A 23106-nucleotide genomic window follows, 5' to 3' on the forward strand; every position below is an offset into this window, starting at 1 on the left:
TGAATTTGCTCATTCAAGGAAAACATAATATGAAATAAATAGAAAGGACACTCCACACTAAATTTGCTGACCAGTCAGGGCTCCCTCATTCATTTCAACAAGTTTGGAGCCCTGAAAGAGCTTGGGGTGGGGAGGAATGAAACTCTTGGGAAATCCACCCTCAAATCTACTACAAGATACTGTAAAAGGCCACACAACAGACTGCAATATTGTGTGCCCCCAAAGGGGTAATAAACATGCTTAGCTTTATGGGTTTGTATTATGTTCTATTTGTTTGAAATGTTTTAATATATTTTGTATTTTCAATGCTGCCCTGAGGACCCTGACATTGGCTGGAAAGGCAGCATAGAAATGTTTTTTAAAAAACAAACAAATAACAACTGTGCTTATATACTGCTTTTCTAGACAGATTAGTGCTCCACTCAGAGCAGAGGACAAAGTCAATGTTCTTATTATCCCCACAATATAGGTGGGGAGCTGGGGCTGAGAGGAGTGGCTTATCCAAGGCCACCTGCTGAGCTCATGGTAGTAGTGGGATTTGAACCAGCAGTGTTGACTCGCAGCCCAACCACTTAAACCTCAACTAGCCATTTGGATTATTTTTTCCTCCTTTGTTACACTAAAAAACTAATATTTTCCTGCATGCTCTGAAGAGTCCATACAGCATGAAGAAACTCCTCCCTTGCCGGTGACTAAGCTACTGTATCTATGGGCATTTCAGCAGTAACATCCATATTAACAAAAGGTTTTCCTTAATGAAACAAGCAAGCAACTCCAAAATCCTCCCCTCACACTGCTTTTTCTCTGGATTTAACTGGCATGGTGTTCCCTCCCCATCCCCAGCTTAAATGTTGGTTTGGAAGCTATTAATTAGGAAGACAGGAGAAAGCAACTCCAACCTTAGTCCTTCACTGACACTGATACATACCACAAAGAGGAACAGTTCCCAACCCCCAACAGTTTGAGGCAACTGGGTGAAGGGAGAAGAACTGGGTCAAGCAGGATTCATCTGTGATGACACTTGCTATCCCCTCTCCCCAATATCCACCCCCTCAATAAATTGTAGGATGAAATTCCCTTCATCCCAACTGCTGCTTGGGCACACAGGACTCGTGCCCATACTCTGCACACTACCTGGGTTCCATGGTAGCATGCAGGATTCTTCCTTTTGGGGACACCCCCCTCTTTTAAGGTGAATTGGAAATCTGATATTTTTCTGCATAACGAGAGTTTCTCCTAGAAACGCAGAAAACCTTTCTCTTGGTTACAGGTTGCATAGGTCACCTAGCTTTGCTATTACAGAGGGAATGTCAAAAGCCAATTCACAGAAGACCATCCGCTCACAACTGCCCTCCTCCATTGAAGCTCCACATATACAAGGGGCTCTGCATTAAAGGCTCAAACTAAACACTCCTTTCTTATAACTTTGGTTGCAAAGAAAACTTTCTACAACTCCCATTCTTCTAAATGCCAATAGCTGAAATCACCTGTGGAACGCAAAGTAAAACAGAGATTTATTGGATGGCAGTAAGAATCATTAACCAGTTTAGCATATGGTGCCTCTTTCCTAGCTTTCAAAAGGCATCTGAAGGTAAAGACCAAAGAAAATTAACCTGATTTGAAGAGCCATTTTGTAACAGAAGGGGTGCCAATGCTCAATCTGGCCTCAGAGGGCTTTGCTCATCATCCTAGCTGTATGGGGACAGAAGTCCTTACTAAATCACATGAGGTTAGTTAAATGAGAAATATGTGGCCAGGTAATGAATGGCAGCAGGATTCTGCTTTGGACTAAGTTAAGCTCTGCTGACTCAGAAGCTATTTAACCAACTTACAGTCATTTGGGTGCAAGGAACTGGACCTCAAGTAAGTAAAAAAAGTTACAAGGTTTAAAACAAAAACTTGAGGTTATCTGCAAGCTAGGAGCAACAACTTATGCTGATTCTTATCTCTCCGGCAATGGTTCTTTAAAATCCAAGATTATAGAGTTGGCAATGAACAAAAAGTACTTCAATAACAGAAGGTGATCATTTGCATTTCAAAATTTATCTTTCTTGCTTTCCCCTCAATTAGATCAAAACATGTTGATGTAAAAGGTTTGTGTGTGTGTTTGTTTCTTTTTCAAACTTATTTATAGAGCAAAATAATGGCCCCCTGCTAGCTTGGCATTTGCTCAAATTTTCTGTCCCTGTAAATTGAATCTGTTACTGGAATTTTTCCCCCTGCTCTCCTTCCCACCCCCCCTACCTCCCACCTCCCCCTTTCAAAATACCAAGGCACATTAACCAAGAGATAAAAAGATCGGTTGCTGATACTACAAAGCACAGGGCAGGTGGTTAATGTTTTTTTAGCACAAATATGTGATAAGGATTCCCAGGGGCCAGTGGGAGCAAAGGGATATTTAAACAGAAGTGAAACATGCGCATCATGAGTTCAGGACAACTTTGCCCTTTTATCCAAACACCACCCTCAGATATGCTTAAATTATTTAAAGAACAAAAAAGTTGCCTTTTTAAATGAATGAATGTCAAGCACTTCAGAGCTATTGATGTACTCTACACTCGCATATTGGGCAGGTAACCTGCTATTAAAATGATATATTATTATTAACCAAGAAAGTAACCTATCACTTCAGATTTAAATGACACATCCTTTCTCCAGTCATCAACAATAACTGGGCTGAGTAGTTCTTTCTGTTTTTTCTTAAGACCCTCATTATCCCACCTTGTACACTTGATTACTTAGGGGAGAACTACACGATAAGCAATACACTGCTGCTGCTGCTGAAAATGGCAACCTTTTGTTGAGTGATCACTGCCACTCTGCTCCACATTACTCGCTGCTACTGCCAAGACAGAGAAACACTCAGTACAATGATGTCAGGATACCAAAGAAGCTGCAATACATATTATAGGTAAGGAGAACTTAGCATAAGGCTGTTTTTTTGCCAGCAGCTTTGTATTTCTTATAACTTGCAGTTCTTCTCTTAAGACAGTAATTCTGAGAAAAGGGCCATATTTCTTTTTTACTTTCATAGGTAATAATTACTATGGGAATATTTTGGAATCAGTCTTTCCACTATGTATGAAGTCAAAAGTTTGCAAGTGTGGGAAACTAGCGTTTTTGTTTGGGCTAGTAGTAAACTTGAGGATCTTCTGCAATTAGTGCTCTTGAAACGTATAAACTTTGAACTTTATTAAGTAAAAAGTCCTAGGTGTTAAGGGAATGGCCAGATATATGATAATACCAGAAAACTGCTCTTGTTGCCTAAACAGCAGATGAACATGAAGAATTACCGCAAAGCTCTTCTACATTTAGAGCATTCATTTAAGAAAGGAAACCAACCTGGTCTGATTAACACAAATCAGTTAATGGTAGGTTGCCACCTACTGGCCAATTGGGAGAAGCAACTTTCCTGGCAAAAGTCACAGTTCTTAAAGGTGTTTTAGGGCCACACAAGATGTTAAAATAATCGGTACGCTTCAAAATCCCGACATAGCTATTACATACAGCTTCAGGAGCGGGATGAACTATTTATCCATTCACTACTTTTCCATTTCATACTGCAGCCACTCTCAGCTATGACAGTGACATTATGGTATTTTATTAAACAAGAAAAGAAATTGTTCCACAGACAGCTTGAGAAACTTCTCTCATCTTTGCAATTTTAGGACCCCTACCTTGCATAGCCAACGCAAAGGGAAATTATTTTCCTTATTGTAAAATATGCTCTATATGCTGTAACCCCAGCATGAACTTCACTTTGCAAGGAGTCACGGAGCAACACATCATCAAGTCAAACACCAGAGTAGCGATGAGCTGTTCCTTATGCTAAGCAGGCCCATCAGCCCGTTCTTTTGCTGTCCCTCATTCACCAGTTGGGCTGTCAGCCTATTATAAAAACAGCGGCACATGTTCATTTACATGAGGATCCTTCACCTTATCTCCCATCTCTCTTACGACACCTCTTCACCCAAGAAACATGACTTCAGGCACTCATCATGAGTTGTGTTCAGTGCAAAATGTAGAGTTACATGCAGCTTTATTGTCAAATGGAAATTCTCCCATTTCCATCTGAGGAGGAGTTCTCTGAACCTAGAATGTTTATGAGCAACTTTAAAATGAGCTGGACTAAGAAAAGGGTGATCCCTTTGCTTCCCGGGAACGGAAACAGCAATCCCTCTTACCAAGAAAATGATGTATAAGAACAGGCAGAATATTTGCTCTCTGCAAGACACACATGGTGGGGCTTATGCCTCCAGGGGACAACTGCAGAACCAGTGGGAACTGTGCAGTCTGCAGCTCTGGCTCCCACTTTGGGTACAGGGATGTCTTGGAGCAAACTTGCTTGAGTCAAGGACATCCTTCCTGGCTTTTAAGAACATAAGAATAAGCCTAGCTGAATGAGACCAAAGCGCAATATTCTGCTTCTGACCGTGGAAAGCCAGATGCCTCTGAATGCTCACAAGGACAAGAAGGTGATGGTTTTCTCCTACTGTCCCCCCCCCCCCGCCCCAGGATTTGTTATTCAGAGGCACGTTGCCTCCGTACATTGCACGTCCATTTTTAACTATTATGTCTACTAGCCATTGATAGACGAATCCTTTGGAAATTTCCCAATTCTTTCTTCAAGCAAAGTCTGCTACCATCTCATCTGGTGATATTCACCGAGACTCTTTCTATAGTTCTAGTTCTGTACTATAGTATACAACCAGCAACTGGAGCAGCTGCCGTGAGAATAAGCTCTTGCTGCACCCCACTCCATAAGGTTGAAATTGAGGATTCTTACATTATCTTAAAGAAAATTTTATTTCCCCCCAAAAGCAGAACAGAATTTAAAGAGATCTTTCATAACAGGATCCTATACAGTACTTCCAGCAAGTAGGAAACAGCCTGACCCCTGGCAGGGAGATTGCTTCTCCTTCTCCCTCCCTTGAAGATAATACTCCATTTATTGTTGTTTTATTGGTTGGTAAATCTGTACATTACATTCTTTGATGTTGTACATCACTTTGGTTGCCTTTGGGGACAAAACTGGAGTACAAATATTTTAATAAATAAATTTCCCATCACAACAGAGCAAATGGAAGGATAATCAGGGCCCAGTCATTGAGGAAAAGAACCACAGGGGAGGTGTTCAAATATCATCCAAGAAATAAGACAATGGAAGGCCAGCCTAGTTCTAATTAGATTTAAATCCCATTACACTTTTTTGTTCCAACCCCTGGCCTCCCTCCTCCTCTACCTTTCTTTGCCACTCTTCTTGCTGTGAGTATCTCGATTCTGAGGGTAGTCTATGTTTTGATTTACATAAGTCACCTAGTTTACTCATGCACTCTAGAAATGACCACTAAAATAAAAGTAATTTATATTACAGCTGACAGTGGTTGGTATACTCATGGCACTGCAACAGTTCTCTTTTGATAATCTGAAACTTTCCTCCCCACAAAACTGTGAAGGATTACAATTGGATTGCACAGGCACATTAAGCAGCAATGCAGAACCTACTTGATATCCTACCTTAGCCTTCAATCTCAGTTTCTATGTATTTCTGAACTGTGGTAAAGAAGAGCATAGAAAGGGCTCCTTTTCCAGTATTCCAATCAATGTGGCATGAGAAGCCATGTGGCTTTGAAAATACATTGGGCTGAATACTGCAGAGAATTTCCAGTGACAGAAAGGGAGGGGTAAAAAAAAGTAAAGGTAGTCTCCTGTGCAAGCATCGAGTCATTACTGACCCATGGGGGGACCTCACATTATGACGTTTTCTTGGCAATCTTTTGTTACGGGGTGGTTTGCTATTGCCTTCCGCAGTCATCTACGCTTTACCCCTAAGAAACTGGGTACTCATTTTACTGACCTCGGAAGGATGGAAGGTAGAGTCAACTTTGAGCAGGCTACCTGAGCCCAGCTTCCGCCAGGATTGAACTCAGGTCATGAGCAGAGCTTGGGCTGCAATACTGCAGCTTACCACTCTGCGACAAGGGGCGGGGTACGTGTGATTTTCTCCAATTCCCCCCTCCCATGGCAGACTTCTCCCGCTCTTTGTACTGTTCCGGGGGCGGGGGGAGGTGTTTCCAGTTCTCCAGGAGCAGCATTATGGGAAGCATTTGGGGCTGCAATGGAAGAGAAGAAGAGGGGGGAAATCAAGCTCTACTCAATCAGCAGGTATTTGGGGTGGGATCCAAGCCATTACCTCAAAGCAACCAGTTTCAGTGGAGCAATTTCTAACTCCTTGTAAGAGACCTGGCTGGGCTGTCTTAACTCTATAATCATTACTGGAGTGCCAGATTCATCCCTCTTCTGTTCACATCACTGGCCACATGGCCTGTGTAAGAATGTGTTCTTCTTACTAATTTCTCAATCAGCATCTTTTCTGAACTTGAAGGATCTCCCAAGGATTAAACCAAAGAATCTTTATAGTTAACAGATAGTCCACACTTAGGCTAAGTGACTGTTTGCTACTATTCTGCTCCTTTGAGTCGTCTTGATGCATATGAACCACATGATACAAAACCAGATACACTGTCTAAATCAATGTCACCAAAATGGCAGCCCCATGTCAACTTCCTCTTCCTCCTCCCCCATCTTGTACTTCTATTAATGGGGACATGTGACAAGACATCATCACTTTGTGTATTACTCTACCACAATTCCACATCACTGGCCACCACTAGGTGTAACTGACAAATGCATGACAAAGCCACACATTTTAATTACTACACATTACAGGGATAGAACATGATGGTTGTTTTTGGCAGATTGCCTCTTTTCTCCATGATATCTAGTCTACCCTTAGGATTCTAAAAGGTCTAATTGTAGACTGTCACCTTCATTCTATTGGCTCAAAGTCCATCACATGGAACTGCTTAATAAATTCTACTGATTCTACCACGTTTGCAGTATCCAGCAGCAGAGTGGAACAGTATGACTTTGTAGTTAGAATTTTAGCAAGTATCATTCAAATCCAGTAGTTCAAGGAAACATTACTCAAAAGCAACATCCATGCCACCCATGTATACAGCTTTAAGCATTGCACATTTGTAAATTTAATCTATGCATTAGCAGTTAGAATGAAAACCTCAGAAAGTATGCAAATTAGGACTCGGTACAAAGATATTCCATTGACTGTGAGCCAAACTACACGAGACGAATTCCATATGTACGACACGTGATAGCACTTACACATTTCCCCATTGCTTTCCTGTTCACTCGCACACTGTGGCCACACTGCACTCGATCCCATGCTTGGACTGACACGTTTCTTCCCCATTCCTCCCAGATGAGAGATGATATCCCATGATGCACTTTCTCTGCATGCATGCTCAAACCTTCCTCTGAAGCTTTTCTGAGAGGGAGACTCGTTTTCTTAGTTGGACATATTGGGGGGGGGGGGGAACTCACCAAGTTTCCTGAGGGCTGTGTGCTAAAAATAGGGGTTCCACATCTCTGCTGAGATCTTGCAGCTCAGCCTGCCAGAGAGGGGGGCATCTATACAAAAGGGGGTGGGCAATCCTCATCTCAGGAGCTGCGGCAGCGTTTCTTGCTGTCAGCCAGAATCAACTCTTTCATGCCTGTTTGTCCCCAGCCACCTCCGATCTCCATTATTACCTATGGGGAAAACTATGGGGACTCTCCAGGGGGATGGGGGTGGCATCTATAAAATTTTCAGGGGACCTACTGCTAGCTAAAAAAACTCCCAAGTTTCAGGGAGACTGGACCTTGGGGAGCCATTTAATGGCTTCCCAAAGAAGATGCCCCCAGCCACCCCATTTTTCCTATTGTGGAGAAAAACTGACAGCAATTGCAGAAACCCATAGATCATGCCTTCCCCAGGATCCAATCTCTCTGAAACTTGGGGGGTCTTTAGAGGACTGGAGTAGGTTCCATGCAAATTCTGTAGATTTTGCTTGCAAAATCCCCTAGTTTTCCCCATAGGAAATAATGGAGATTGGAAATGGCTGGGGGAACCTTCTTTGAGGGGCCATAAAGTGCCCCCCAAAGTCCAATCTTTATGAAACTGGGGGGGGGGTTCTTTAGGGAACAGCTAGGAATAGGTCCCCAGCAAATTGGGTACAATTTGGTCCTAAAATGCCCCCCACACCCCTGAAAAGCCCCAAATCACATTTCTCATTAGAAACAATGACCAAATTTTACCCAATTTGCTCTGTATTGTCAAACTGAACTGGAGAATGAGTACCCTCCCACCCCATCCTTTTCAGGTTCATGTATCAGGCATGTTTCTGAACTTCTGCTCAGATGCTTAATTGCGTTGCCACGATCTTTCTTCCTACCTCCTTCTTATCCTGACTGAAGCCACTGCATGGAGAGAAGGAGGAAGAGGAAGTTAAGGGGGGAGGAGCGTGCAGGAAGGAGGAGTAGGGAGGTGGTGGCGTCAACTAGAAAATGAGAGAATTTAAAACATGCCAGATTAAAAGCAAAACAGTTTGGGTGTAAGCCGGATCTAAGGGCAAAAAGAAGGGAGAGGGAAGTGGAAGCCACCCAAAACCGATGTTCTGCAATGGCGACTCGCTGATTATGACCAACCACAACTACACCAGTTACCTGACACATGCACAGACTAGGGCTACAGGACACATGTTCACCTGGGGTAAAATGGACATGGGCAGGTAGGAACAGACATTATTCTGGACACTCGCATAGCCTGGTGTAATTTGTCTCGTCTAGTTCAGCACTGCGTTACATTTACTACAGAGAAAATACAATGAAGGGCATTTGACTAAGTACTTCAGGTTTGCAGGAGAACCTCATAAACACAAGCTAACCTTTTTGTCATTCCTGAAAATATTTTGAAGTCTCATTCCAGGATTCCAGTGGCCTTCAGCAATATGATCCTGCTGCTACATTCTATAAGCAAACCTGTACTTTACAAAGCTTTTGAGTTTAGGCTGACCTATGCACAGCCTGCTCCCCTCTGGAACAAGACTAAAGATTCTAAATAGAACCCTCCCTCTGAATTCCAGCTATGCCAGAGAGACATTTAAGTTTCACTTCATTCAAATATCTCTAACCAACTGCTCAGGCACTGTTGCCAGCCTCTAAGAGCAGCTCCAGATGTGATGCTGAGGAACAGCCTATCTGAAACTCACCCACCCAGCAGATGCATATTGGCCCAATGTGGGAAACTTGTATATTGCCTGGGTGGGATATTCTATTTCAAGAGGGATTTATGCTTCACTATCACTTCACCTGGTCAATATTTGTCTGGGCTGTTCCATGCCATATTACAAAAGAGAGGCCACATGATTGAATGCTCCTCCATACAGGAAAAAAATCCTGCATGCAAACGTCTAGCAGATCAGGGAGACAGTTTCAGCCTGACCTTTCCCCTACCACAATAGTTTTCTATGTGCAGCGAACTTTTGCATATGGAAGACCTAGTTTTATATGCTCTATCACCTGTAAGCCGAAGTACTATAGCCCAGCATAAACAAACAGATCTCTCCAGCATTTTTATAGGAAAGTAGCAGCCATACAGAGCTCCAATTTGGATCAGGGTTGATGGGCAGGAGGGAGGGGCTTAAGGATCCCTCCACTTGCAATTCCACAGACCGATATAGTGCTTGTGGGTTGGCCTAGATACCTCTTTGCCTGTGAGGACCAGAAACACAGAGCACTTTCTATTCTTTCCACAATTATATTGTGCTTGAGAGCTAACATAATTCTTCAAGCCTTATCCTTTTCAAGCTCAACTCAAACAAACTTGATAAACTAAAATGTAATTTTTTCCATATCCTACATTTTCATATTCCCTTCAGTACTTCCAAGCTCAGGAAAGGATACCATTGGTAGTTACTGCTACTCCATTTACCTAAAGTTAGCTGCCCTGCAGTCCACAATACAGGAAAAGAGCTACTGACACCATCTACTGTCCAAATACACAAAGAAAATCCAGAGATGAGCCTGAAATTCTCACCGCTATTCATTTCAATGACAAAGACAAGATGCCAGTGGTCTGTGCTCTACTGAGTACAGCTCGCAATATCATCTAGCTTTTTTTTTTTGCACAAGTGTTCAATTTTCCTGTTTTACAGCACGATTCACCGGCTACCTAATGTTTGATTGTTAGCATTCTTAGAGTCCAAAAGTAACGTATTTCTAAAAAAATTTAAAAGTATTAGCAGATAGTGAACAGCTTGTATTCCCAAAGGACAGAGGCTAGGATGAAGATGAAAGCTCCATGAAAAAAAATGAAAGCTGCTAATCTGTTTTTCCATGTGAAACATTTGAGGTGATTGCTCTAACCTGGGGCACAGTACATTCTCTCTATGGCATCGTTGTCACAGGAATCTTCAACCTCACTCCACCTGCTAAAATACGTTAGCTGAATGTGTCCTAAAAACAAAACGACAGGAGAAATCAAAACATTTTTCCCTTCCATTTTCTGCAGAAGTGAACTGTAATTACTCCTTTTGTAGCTAAAAACAGTATCATTAAGAATAATGGCATCATTAAGTACTAGAAGCTATTACTGGGGGTGAATTTGCTGCACTGATAATGAAGCTCTAGACAGGAAATGAAGATACTAATTACAAGATAAAACGCCTACTCAGTTAATTGGAAGCAACAGCGAATAAAAAGAAATGCATTTGCAGAAGTTCCTGACCTCGATCATTCAATAAGATGTTGTTTGGGTTCAAATCACGGCACACAATTCCTTCTTGATGCAAAGCATCGAGGGCTACCACCATTTCAGCTGCCCATCTCTGAACACAGCCCTCAGGGAGGTAAAACTGGGAGGTTAGCGCTAATCTCTCATCAAGGTCCTGAAAAATTTGGTGTATCTCATTCTTGCCTCTGACCCTCACACCTGCCTCTTTGCTTTCTGTTCTATTCAACAAAGCAGGGTCCATTGCCTCGTTGCTCAAGTCTTCCGCTTGATCAGAAAAGAGAAGCACAGCTTCCTTGTCCACATCTAAGCTCTGTTCTTCAGCATCAGCTTGCTTGTTAGAAATTAATGAACTTTCTCTTGTGCTGCATGCACCTAGTGATGAAGATGCTGCTCCAAGCCCTTCACAAAGTGCCCCATCCCCAGAGCCAGCTGGGTTATTCTCAGACATATGGAATGCCCTGGAAACTTCCCAAATGTTACTGCATTGTGCTCCTGGTACTTCTGCCATCAAAGAGTTTACCTTTTGGTCATGTGTTCTGCAGGGTTCTATACTATTATGTAATTGCAAGACATCAGGAGTTTCCAAAAGTTTGCTTTCCAAAACATCTCCGTTGGGCTTGGTAACTTTCACTGGCCCATCTGCTGTTGCTTCTTTCATTTGCTCAGTTATACCTGGCAAGTTTACCAGAAGGTCAGGTCTTCCTTCATCAACACTACTTACATCATCAAATGCAACATCCTTAAAAGAAATTACTGGCACAGAGTCATTGGAACCCCTGCTGATGTTATCCTGAGATGTACGGCTGAGTTTATTGTCTACGGCATCTAGACTCCTATCCCAATCAGGCAAGGAAAAAAACTGTTTTAAAGATTCAGATTTTAAGCTGTGAAGTTTATCTCCAAGGTCAAGACCCAGAAGTTCGCTGGTGCTGTCTTTGCTGTCGATTCTAAAGAATTCCATGGGGCTATTCTTGGATTTACTCAGTGATTCCGATATCCTAGTAGGGCTGGTTAATTCTGCCTCAGCATCATCAGCAAAAAGCTTTACTTCCTGAGACATGAATGGAGATCCCAAGTCCCCACTGGCAACCACATCATGCTCCTGAAAGCTTCCTTGCTCTTTGGTAAGGACATCATCATCTGCTTTCATAGGTTCCTCATTTAATGAACCAGGGTCAACCTTTTCTTGACCATATTCGTTGCATAATGTTAGGTAACTTGGAGTACATTCTTCATCTGAACTGGACCCAGAATCAATCCATTTAGGAGAACTTTCCCGGCCATCTTCCAGGTTACTACTACCATCTTGAGAACTTGGAGTGAGACTGGTCTTCAGTGGTACAACCTTCAGCATGTTTCCTCCACTGCTCCCCCTGGAGTCAATACTACCACCATTGTCTTGAGGGCTAGGAGTTGCCTGATGCAAATGTATTTTGGTAGAGCTGGATCGTCTGGATTTTGTAGCTTCAAAGCTTTCTTCAGGGCTTCTGTTCAAGAACTTACTGATGTAAGACCAAAGTTTGCCACCTATAACACAGAAAGGGAGTAATAAAAAATTAATTCTATGTTGTGATGACACCTCTCTCAAATATACATGTACCCTGTGTTATCCAAATAGGCAGTCTCCTAATTAGTTGGGGGAAATTAACTTAAAGGAGACAAATCAAAAGGGGGTAACTGGGATTCTCCACCAATGTTTATGGGGATTTTCCCCTTAAGAAAACTCTCAAAATAAACCAGCCAGATGCTCAACTGGAAAGGTTTTTATTAGAAGAGAAATAAAAGAGCAAACATACAATCACATACAGAACACACATGAGGCTAACTAAGAGGAAATCAGGGAGGAGAGGGGAGAAAGTTATTTTGGGTGAGGCTATAATTACTAGTCTTGAAGATGGAAGTCCACAGAGGCAGCAGCGAAACAACCAAGAAAGGCCCAAATGGATTTGGGGGTGTATGAGCGGGTCCCAGAACGAACACATACACACACAGCTTGGGATTCCAGATATAAGGCAAAAATGCTCCCTGGGACAACCTGACATCTTCGCCCCCCCCCCAAATAACTTGATGGTTTTCTGAAGGGGGATAATAAGTGTAATTGGTGCTTGATGACCCTGAGAGTACTGGATGGGAAAAGCTACCAGGTTTGGTGAATAGCATCAGGTGTCACTTAATAAGGGTAAATGGGTGAGAAGTGAGGCCGGGCATGGATGAGATTAGTCAAGAGTTTCTTGGGATATCCATTGTCCTATATCATGCATCTCTCTGGGGCATGGAGAGGGCCATTGGTCAGTCAGCCGCTCTGACTCCCTTTCTAAATATTTTATAGACTCTTACTTGGTTGGCATCCATTTTTTGTTTCATTTCAGGCCTCATATGCATTGCCTTAAATGACCATACGAGTTTTCAGTGGAACCAAATTTTTAAAAAATGTGTAAGTACATCAGAGACTATCCACAGCTTCAACCAAACTGCACACGTGTGTGCACACAGTATTTGGGATTACTACAACTAAAGATTAAAATGTATACAGAATTTTAAGACTTGTTCTTAAAATTCAGTATCACTTTACACCTACATGATATCCCTTGGTACTCTCTTTGAATCCCAGAACAAGCCTTTACATACATCCAAAACTGCTGTCAAACCACATGTTAATTTGGAGGTAGGTGATTGGATTTCCCTCTCTTTTTGTTAACATTTAAAAAGCAGTCATGGGGAAACTCAGAATGGATTGCAGCCATGGGTTTAACCTTGTGCCATTTCCCTTACAGAAAACACACCCACAAGCTACTATAAGCCCAGTAGAAGGGGAGTAAAGAAAGAGATACGCTATGAGTACCTGTCTTTTTTCACGACCGTGAATAAACAAGTTGTAAGGGTGACTTTTATTAGTGAAATAGCATGTGTGTGAGAGGAGGAACCTAACTCACCCCCACCTTCCCAGTGACTCCTGGTTGCTTCTTGATGTTAGAGAAAACATAAAGAAACCTGATTGAAGACTTCCCATGTAATGTGCAGTATGGCCTAAAGCCTCTTCATCCATAATTTTCCCTTGCCTTCCCTTCCTCCCTCTGTTTTTTTCTACTCCCCCATCAAAATGTAGGTTTTAAATTTCTGGGAGCTCTCAGAGGTCCTTATTTGGCTCTCCACTGATGACACAATATTAATAAATCATCATTGGAAATTAATTGTAAACTCTTGATTTTAGATGCTTGTCAATGCGGCTTTCCTTAATTACTATCCCAGTTTGAGAAATGTTACAAAACCTGCAGAAGTAACAGTGAGATGTAGGGAGTTCTTTGTTCAACTTTGACATATATTTTGGTGGAACCAATGGAAAATGTTCAATTATACCATAATTTATGTATAAATATGATGAGAAGGGCATCAAAGTGGAAATATTTCAAGAGATACTTTTTGTTAATTGTGTGCATTAAAAAAATCAACAATTGTATGCCTTTTTTAAAAAAACAGGCCCAAACTAGGGTCATATAGATGCAATATTTCCTCCAGGGTATATAATTACGTCTTTATGAATGACATAGTAATAATCTTTCCCATCTTGCACTGTGATGGATAAGATCAAGTAAATGCATTAGCAAATGAAGCAAATAAAATATTGGCCATCCATAACATGTAAAATTACAGTGAAAAAATCAACTGACGCAAAGGAGTTTCTGTACGTTTGAAACTTGGCCTCCTGTTGACCAAGTGCTAAAGTAAGAAACTGTATTAACATTGCATTATGATAAGTATGGTATTTTTTATGAAAGGCTGATCAGTTCATTTAAATTTTCATTCATTCTGGAAGTCTTAATTTGTATGTATTTTCTGTGTATTTAAGACTGAGCTGAATAAGCTGAAGGGGCAGCACGTGGCAAGTATCAACCTGATGCATCATTAAGGGAGAAGAAAACCCTTACATTCAGTTTGGGGTAGAGAGTTTGGTGTAGTGGTTAGGAGTGCAAGACTCTAATCTGGAGAGCCGGGTTTGATTCCCCACTCCTCCACTTGAAGCCAGCTGGGTGACCTTGGGTCAGTCACAGTTCTCTGGAGCTCTCTCAGTCCCACCCACCTCACAGGGTGTTTTGTTGTGGAGATAATAATGGCATACTTTGTAAACTGTTCTGAGTGGGCATTAAGTTGTCCTGAAGAGTGGTATATAAATCGAATGTTGTTGTTGTTGTTATTCCTAGGTGCTCCTTTGCCTATTACATATTGCCATAACTAGAAAAGGATATGGTGTGAAATTATGAAGGTCACAATATATTGTCGAAAGCTTTCACGGCCAGAGAACGATGGTTGTTGTGGATTTTCCGGGCTGTATCGCCATGGTCTTGGCATTGTAGTTCCTGACGTTTCGCCAGCAGCTGTGACTGGCATCTTCAGAAGTGTAGCACCAAAAGACAGAGATCTCTCAGTGTCAAACTGAGATCTCTTCAGAGGTGTAGCACCAAAAGACAGAGATCTCTCAGTGTCAAACTGAGATCTCTGTCTTTCGGTGCTACACCTCTGAAGATGCCAGTCACAGCTGCTGGCAAAACGTCAGGAACTACAATGCCAAGACCACGGCGATACAGCCCGGAAAATCTACAACAACTAGGAAGGTTGCCTTTTTTGTTTCCAAACAGATGCTTTTGCACATCCTAATTTTAACCAGGATGTGGTATAAACCTCTGCGGTGTGTGGGCTAAGATCATTAGCACCTCTTTTCAGATGGGATGACCCCTGCACATGGGTGCTAAATTTGGCCTAAAGGCAGGTAAGGGTGCTCTGGGGGTGAGATGCTGAGTTAAGTAGCATCAGTACAAATCAGATTTTGAACGGGGAGATACTAACTACAATGTAGGTGAAGCTTTCGGTGAGCCAGGACATTGTTTCAAAATGTAACTCAAAGAGGAAAAGAGAGCAGTATCAACACTTTGGTAGCAAGCCAGCCCCAATTTTCTAAACCCATGAAAAAACATATATATATATATATATGATAGTTTAAAAATTGGGCATACATTGGGTTGGACGTCTGTTCATCAAAGAAAGTCCTTCTCTTATCAAATAAAGAGCCAGCAAACAGGAGCCAGAAAGGGCAGCAGTTAAAAAGTTGAATCAGGATGGGGAAAACTCAGATTCCCCAAATTCCCACTCAGCCATGAAATGCACTCGGTGACCTTGACTATCTTCTTCAGATAGGCTAAAGACTATCTTCTTCATAAGACTAAACTTATAGGGTTTAGTCTTATAAGACTAAACTTATAGGGTTGTCATCAAGATAAAATGGAGGAGAACCATGAATACATGGATCCAATCCACTGTTGTTTGAATTTTTTCAAAGTTTTTAACAGTTAAATTTTAAGGGAATTTTAAAAATAAAATAAATATCATAATGGGGTAGGGGGGGATAAGAAAAAAAGGGACTCAATTTCTTCCCTAACTGTTTAGTATTTATATAGGGAGAATTTCAGTGATGCAAGCTCTTCATATACATCATCTTAGTTCTTTATTTATATATGTTATATGCCTTTCTCACCAAGGTGGATTACATAGTGCAAGTCAAATACAATCAACAGAATGGGACATTCAATAAACAGTGCCATAGGGTTTGGATTACAGGAATCTAAAAACAGAGCTGAGAACAAACCTTTATTCCATTTTATTACACTGATTAGAAAGGAGATAGGGGTTACAGAACACTGCAGAGAATTTGGTCTTTTGTTCTGATAGGGCAAGGAATTTTTCTATCAGAGATGCATAAATGGTTGTCTGGCCCTCTTAAGCAAGGGATGCCCTATGGGTTCCACTTTGTCACCTATAGGTGCAGAGGAGTTAGCCGTGTTAGTCTGTGGTAGCAAAATCAAAAAGAGTTCAGTAGCACCTTTAAGACTAACCAATTTTACTGTAGCATAAGCTTTCGAGAATCAAGTTCTCTTCATCAGATACAGTCTCTGTATCATGCATCTGACGAAGAGAACTTGATTCTCGAAAGCTTATGCTACAATAAAATTGGTTAGTCTTAAAGGTGCTACTGGACTCTTTTTGATTCACCTATAGGTGACTCCCTTACATTAGGCCTGTAGGGCAAGCCAGCATTATCATCCCCGTGGCAATCTGGGAGCCAAGGCTGAGAGACAGCCACTTGCTGAGTTGCGGAGAAAGCCGCTTGCTGAGTTTGTGGCTAAAGAGAAACTGACCCATGGACCTCATTTTTCACAGCTCAGTTGACAACACTATTTGCATCATCAAATTATATACTGGTAAAAGAAAAGTCTCAAAAAGGAATCATTATATTAGCATCTTTACTTAGCTAAAATATATAGGTAATAGTACATCTGTGTACACTGAAAACATACTACTTTTATAAGACCACCACCATCTCCCCTACTTGCTGGCGGATCAGCTAGGCAGGGAGAAAGCGGGTTTGCCCACCTTCTCCCTGCCCAGCTGTGTGTCAGGCTCCACCGCTGTCCTTTGTCTGCACCGGGCAGACAGCCCCCCACCATAGCAGGCTGCCAGGCTGGGCAGCCCCACGCCGCAGCGGACCACTGGCCTGGGCCACACCAAGGCCCCAAGGCAGTGGGAAGGACCCAGCCACAGTGCCATGTATTGCCATTGCCACGGGTCCTTCCCAGACCTCCAAAAGCCCGAGACAGCGGGAAGTCCCAGCGCTATGGCACTGGGTCTTCCTGCAGCCGCACTGGGCCTTTCAGGGCCTCTGGAGGCCCCAAGGAGGCAGTGGGGAGGCAAACTTTTTTGTGCCTACTCTCTTCTTATCCCCATGTACTGCGCATGCACAAGGATATGAAGTCAGTCGTCAGCAACACGGCTTGCCTTTTATGTCTTAGGATTATGAACTCCAATTTTAAATATTTCCATCAGATGGGGAAAGTGAGGGATGCTTTACATTGTATTTTAGTTTTTAAAGAATCTGCATAGCACATATTATGCATTTAATCTGATAAAATGTATTTGTTATACTGATGGCTTTTTATACATATTTGCTAATATTTTACAGTTGTCCCTAATGACTATTTTTATCAAAATGCGTTAAGCTATTAATAACTTTCAGTCGGCAAGAAGATGCCTTATAACTGAGTACCAGCTTGAGCCATGCCTCTTTCTTTGTGGTTTGCAATTTCTACCACTGCCTGCCCCCAACAACGTACTTCTCTTTATTTCCATTTAGCCGCACAATTACCCTGTGAGGAATGCAATATTCCTATTATATATTCCCATTTCAGAGATGCGTAACTGAGATTCACACACCCTCGTGTCTATAACTTAAGCAAAGATTTGAGCCCAGTGATATCATGGTTTTCATTTCAGGCATACAACATAAGGGATATCCCCAGGCCCATTCTGGCCTGAAGAAAGGCCACTGATGTCATCACCAGGTCATATGCCATTAGCCCCAGAGCATATAACTTGAGGCTTAACATGTCTTCAACCCAGATCCAGGTTGGGACAAAGCTCTGCCCCATCTGTAGATCAGAACAGGTTTAATACACTGAACAATGTACGTAGAAATGCCTCTCGTTAGTGGAGCCTTACCACGAGATCCAAGCCCTTGTCTGCTGTCAGGTCATCAGACCCTTAAGACCTTTGTATGGGAATAAATGAAGATACTACAACATTATCCTATTACAGCATGTGTCTGTTAACAGGAGACATATCTTCATTTTGAAGATTCTTGAGCACTTTCCAAATTGATATGAACTCCAGATTGTTTATGCTTTACAAGTTTTGACACTTTTCAACAGCCACTTAAACTTTGGTAGATGTCAAAGCCCTCCCCTCTTTTCCTCTTACCCTGTTTTAGAAGCATCTGTTTCTAAAATTTCTGGCTCTGATGCTGCTAAGGAGTAGTGAGGCCTCGAATTGGCTTTCCATCATATTACATCTTGCCAAGTGCTTTGTGACAAAGCTAGCAGATACTTTATAGACATTCTTGCCTTTATCAAGACATTTAATATATTGAGACCAAGAAGAAAAGGACTCTGCTAGAGTGATATACGAGTTCTGCATACGAGTGAGACCTTTCTCACAACTACTCAAAAGTCTAGTCTAAAACGATGCTTTGAATTCACTTTCCAGAGTCTAATACTGTATTTAAAAACCTGATTAGATTAATTTTATTGTATTCCAAATGTACATTGTATGAGAAAACTAAACAATCAACATATATACAATACAACAAAATAAAGCTCCTCAAGACAATGCACAATGCATAAACCCAAACCAAAGCTGCCTAAGAAAAATCTGTTTGCTCAGTATAAGAGAGACAATTTTGATTAATATCATCAAAGAAACAAACCAGCCTAAAAGCTTACCAGAAGACGTGCTTGAAAAGGGAGGCCTCATAGCACCCCCCAGAACTTCAACAGAGAAGAGGTCCTTGGCATCTCCTCTGGAAGGATATTCAACAGAGTGGGTGCATGCCATCACCAAAATGGTCATGGATTGTACTGAAGTCATATGTACCCCTCAAAAAGGAAGGCATGTTTTGTAGAAGGAACTGAGCCAACCCAAAACAGCATGGTAATAGGCTTAACTAAGGTGGGGCGGATTCATTGTTCAAATATGGGGGTCTCAGGAACAACAGGAAACAAGTGTAACTATTTTAAGAGTGTTGTCATTTATGAGCACTGGCGCTGCTGCGTTCTGCATTAGTTGAAGTTTCTGGGTAATCTTCAAAGTCAGCTCCATCTACAGTGTGTTAAAACTGTCCAGTCAGGTGGTTACAGAAACATGGATCAGCATAACTAGATCAGCTGTGCCCACGAGGGCAAAAAGTTTTTGAATTAAATACAGATGGCAGAAGACATTCCTAGCAACTACTCCAATTTTTTCCTCAAAAAATAAGGAGGATACCCAGGAACTCGCACTCTACTTAAACTGATACGGTCAGCTTGATCCCATCATTACTGAATGATTCATATCTGTTTTCCCATCTAACATTACCTCTATCTTGTCTGGATTTAATTTCAGCTTGTTCTCTCTTGTCCACTTGTCCACAGTCTGATGTGCTCCCCACCCATTGATAATGGTATTAAGTGTGCTTCACAATGAGTGGACTGACCTCCCTTAAATTACTATGAGAAACATCATCCATTTCTTCTCTTTCAGTCGTCTTCCCAGGTTACTTGTAATATAAAGCAAAAGTGAGGGTCAAACGAAAAATAAGCTCCCTCTCTCTGCTACCTTTCCACTCTCCATACACAAGAAGTCACATTAATACAGCATCCAGACATACCTGCACAAAAGAACAGGAGCACACTAATAATATGGTGGACAACCAGAAATCCTAACCCTATAAAAATCAGCATTCAAAGGAGGCACAATAAAAAGCCAGCACGAACAGTGATGCTGCCCCAAAATCAGAAGAGGAATATTGGCAAAGGCTGCCGAACGAGGACCACAGGAATATCATTAATATATTTTAAAGATGTATAACCTGCCTTAACATCGTTTAGGTCTTCAAGGCCTAACTTAACATAACTTAACCATGGTATAACATAACTTAAAACATAACTTAACCATGGTATAAAAACATAACCATGGTATAAAATACTACAGTAAGACAATTAAAGAATAAAAACAACACAAATTAAATTTCACAGGAAATAAAAGAGGAGGTGGATGGCAGAGGTGTGCAAACAGATTCGTCATCCAGCTAAATAGACAGATTTATGCCACTCTGGCATAATCCAACTATTCTGGGTCACACTGAAGACTCCTAGACTGCGTCTGGGGAGCAGAAATCTGCTGGGCCAGATTACTCAGCCACAGCAGAGGCAGAGCAGCAGCAAGCAAGAGGACAGCAGCACAAGCAAGAGGGCAGTGGGGCGAAATGGAGGCAAGCTCTGCATCACGACTGGTCGGAGACAGGAGGCAGCAGGCACAGTGGATTCCCATCCCGTCACCGGCCACCTTTGAAAACAGCTCTGGCAAGCCTTGCTTTGGTTTTGGATTCTCTACTTTTACACAGGGTTTCTCTGGTTTGACATTGGTTCCCTTGCTTCACTTTGATTCTGTTGGGCTTTGCTGGTTTAGTTTGCATGGGAGTGAGACTTGCATTTGGGACTGGCTTTGGGCCAGGATTGCCTTTGTTTAAGGTTTCCCTTTGCCTTGAAACCCTTGGAAAGGTTTCCCACATAGGGCTGGGCTGTCACCAGTATGCTGATGACACCCAGCTCTATCTGTTGATGGACACCAGTTAGATGCTGCCCCAGACTCCTTGGCTGGGTGTCTGAATGCCGTAGCGAAATGGTTGTGCCAGAGCTGCCTGAAGTTGAATCCCCTGAAGACGAAGGTTATGTACCTGGGTCGTGGGATGACAGTTTTGGGGATCCAGCTCCCAACCCTTGATGGAGTGCAGTTACAGTGCAGTCTTCGGCAGGTTAGGCAATGGGTGCTCTATCTCTCATCTGAGGACTTGGCCTCGGTAATCCTGGCAACGGTCAACTCCAGACTGGATTACTGTAACTCACTCTACGCTGGGCTGCTTTTGGGCTTGACCTGGAAGTTACAACTGGTCCAGAATGCAGCGACACGCATCCTTACTGGGACGCCATTTAGGGCGCACATCTACCCTGTGTTGTGCCAGCTGCACTGAGTTCCAGATCCAATTAAAGGTATTGGTTCTAGTGTTTAAGGCCCTTCACAGACTGGGACCTGCATACCTACAGGACCACCTCTCCCATTATGTCCCCTGCAGGGCCTTGAGCTCTGCTGATAAGCAACTTCTAGTGGTCCTTCAACTAAGGCCAGGACCTTTTTGCCCTGGCTCCGGCCTGGTGGAACGCTCTCCCAATGGAGATCCAGACCCTGTGAGACCTTTTACAGTTTCGCAGGGCCTGCAAGACAGAGATGTTCCACCGGGCCTTTGACTAGGAGCCAGCATTTTGTCCCCTTTTCTGACCGCCATGCCCCACTCCACAACTGCCCTTGGCCTATATCATAGTGATGCCCGTGGCTTTATAAGGAGTTTCACAGTAGCCTGGTATTGTTTAGAGTTGCCTGGATTTTAGCTGTTAATTGGTTTTATGCTGTTATGATGTTTTAATTGTATATTTTTGTTGTAAGCAGCCCTGAGCCTGCTTGCAGGAAGGGCGAGGTATAAGCTGAATAAAATAAAATTAAAAAATAAGAAACAATGGACTGTGGCTGGGGGAACCTTGTTCAGGGGCCCATAAAATTTGACCCCAGGATCCAACCTTTCTGAAACTTGAGGGTCTTTAGTAGACAGGAAAGAGTAGGTTCTCTGCAAATTTGGTGGCATTTGCTCAAAACATGACTCCTTTAGCCCCCTGAAAAAAAATTTCCCACAGGGAATGGCTGGATAAATTCAAGGTTCTCTAATTGGATTAAAGAATCTGACCCTGATTCCCCCCCCAACTCAAGTTCAGATCACCTCTCTCTCTCTCTCTCTCTGGTGTGTGTGTGTGTGTGTGTGTGTGTGTGTGTGTGTGTGTGTGAGAGAGAGAGAGAGAGAGAGAGAGAGAGAGAGAGAGAGAGAGAGAGAGAGAGAGAGAGAGAGCAGCCCTAGCAGATAGTAGCGAACATAAAATCTATTGAGGGTGTGTACTAAAGAAATGATATTATTCATGTATATTCAGTATTCTCAATATCCAAAAATGCCAGTATGTATGCCAAATGCCAAATGTAGTTGTCTTGAGAAATGCCATTTCTCAAGACAACTACACCACAATTGCAGGGAACATTGTCCTGCCTAGTCTACTAAAGACCCCCTAAGATTTAAGTGAATTAAAGCAAAAGGTCCAATTCTACAGGCCCCTAAACAAAGTGCCCCCAGACTCTCTACATTGTTTCAGAGAGGGGGGGAATCCAAAACTTTCTCCAGGACACAGGAAACCTTAGTCAAACACACAACAACAACCAATGAACAGAATCTTCTCAATGCAAACAGAACCAACAAAGCCTAACAGAACCAATGTCAAATCAGACAATCCCACCAGAACCAATGTCAAACCAAAGAATCCCAGCAGACCCAAAAGGGACATTGTTACAAGCCCAACAGAACCAGTGTCACTCAAAGATACCAGGCAGAACCCAGGACCAATGCAGGCCCAACATAACCAACATCACACCACAGAATCTCAGTATCCAACATAGCAAGACAGTAATTTCAAGGCAACAGCCAGACCTGGCAATGGCATATGGCAAGCAAGCAACACAGACACACACACACACACACACACACTAATGCTGCCTCCCTCCCCCTCCTGTTGCCTGAGAAGCATTAGAAGAGTTCAAGGGGGGGACCTTAAATGAAATTCCCAGATATTCCTGAATATATCCAGATTATTCAGAAATGTAAGTACCGGTTCATCTGGAGGAGACCACTGTAAAGAAGATCATTGTATCTCCAGTAGCAGTAAAGTGTCAGGCAGGACCATATGGAGAAGATGGTCCTTCAAATACTTGTGTGCCAAACCATTCAGAGGTCACTGCCCGACTGC

At 42.4% G+C, this 23106-nt stretch overlaps 1 protein-coding gene across 4 annotated transcripts in view; it reads right to left on the bottom strand.

The window, feature by feature from the left end:
• RPS6KC1 (ribosomal protein S6 kinase C1) overlaps positions 1-23106 on the bottom strand; it is a 142385-nt gene that overhangs the window by 13047 nt on the left and 106232 nt on the right. For 3 of the 4 annotated variants that reach the window (XM_054981773.1, XM_054981790.1, XM_054981797.1), the window contains 2 exons: positions 10625-12157; positions 10264-10353 (listed from right to left, as the gene is read on the bottom strand). In XM_054981773.1, coding sequence (XP_054837748.1) covers positions 10264-10353; positions 10625-12157 — 1623 coding nt within the window. The remainder of the gene's footprint in view (positions 1-10263; positions 10354-10624; positions 12158-23106) is intronic. The other variant, XM_054981781.1, reaches the window with a different exon arrangement.

The sequence above is a fragment of the Eublepharis macularius genome, chromosome 1 (assembly GCF_028583425.1).
Source record: "Eublepharis macularius isolate TG4126 chromosome 1, MPM_Emac_v1.0, whole genome shotgun sequence".
Classification (NCBI taxonomy): Eukaryota; Metazoa; Chordata; class Lepidosauria; order Squamata; family Eublepharidae; genus Eublepharis; species Eublepharis macularius.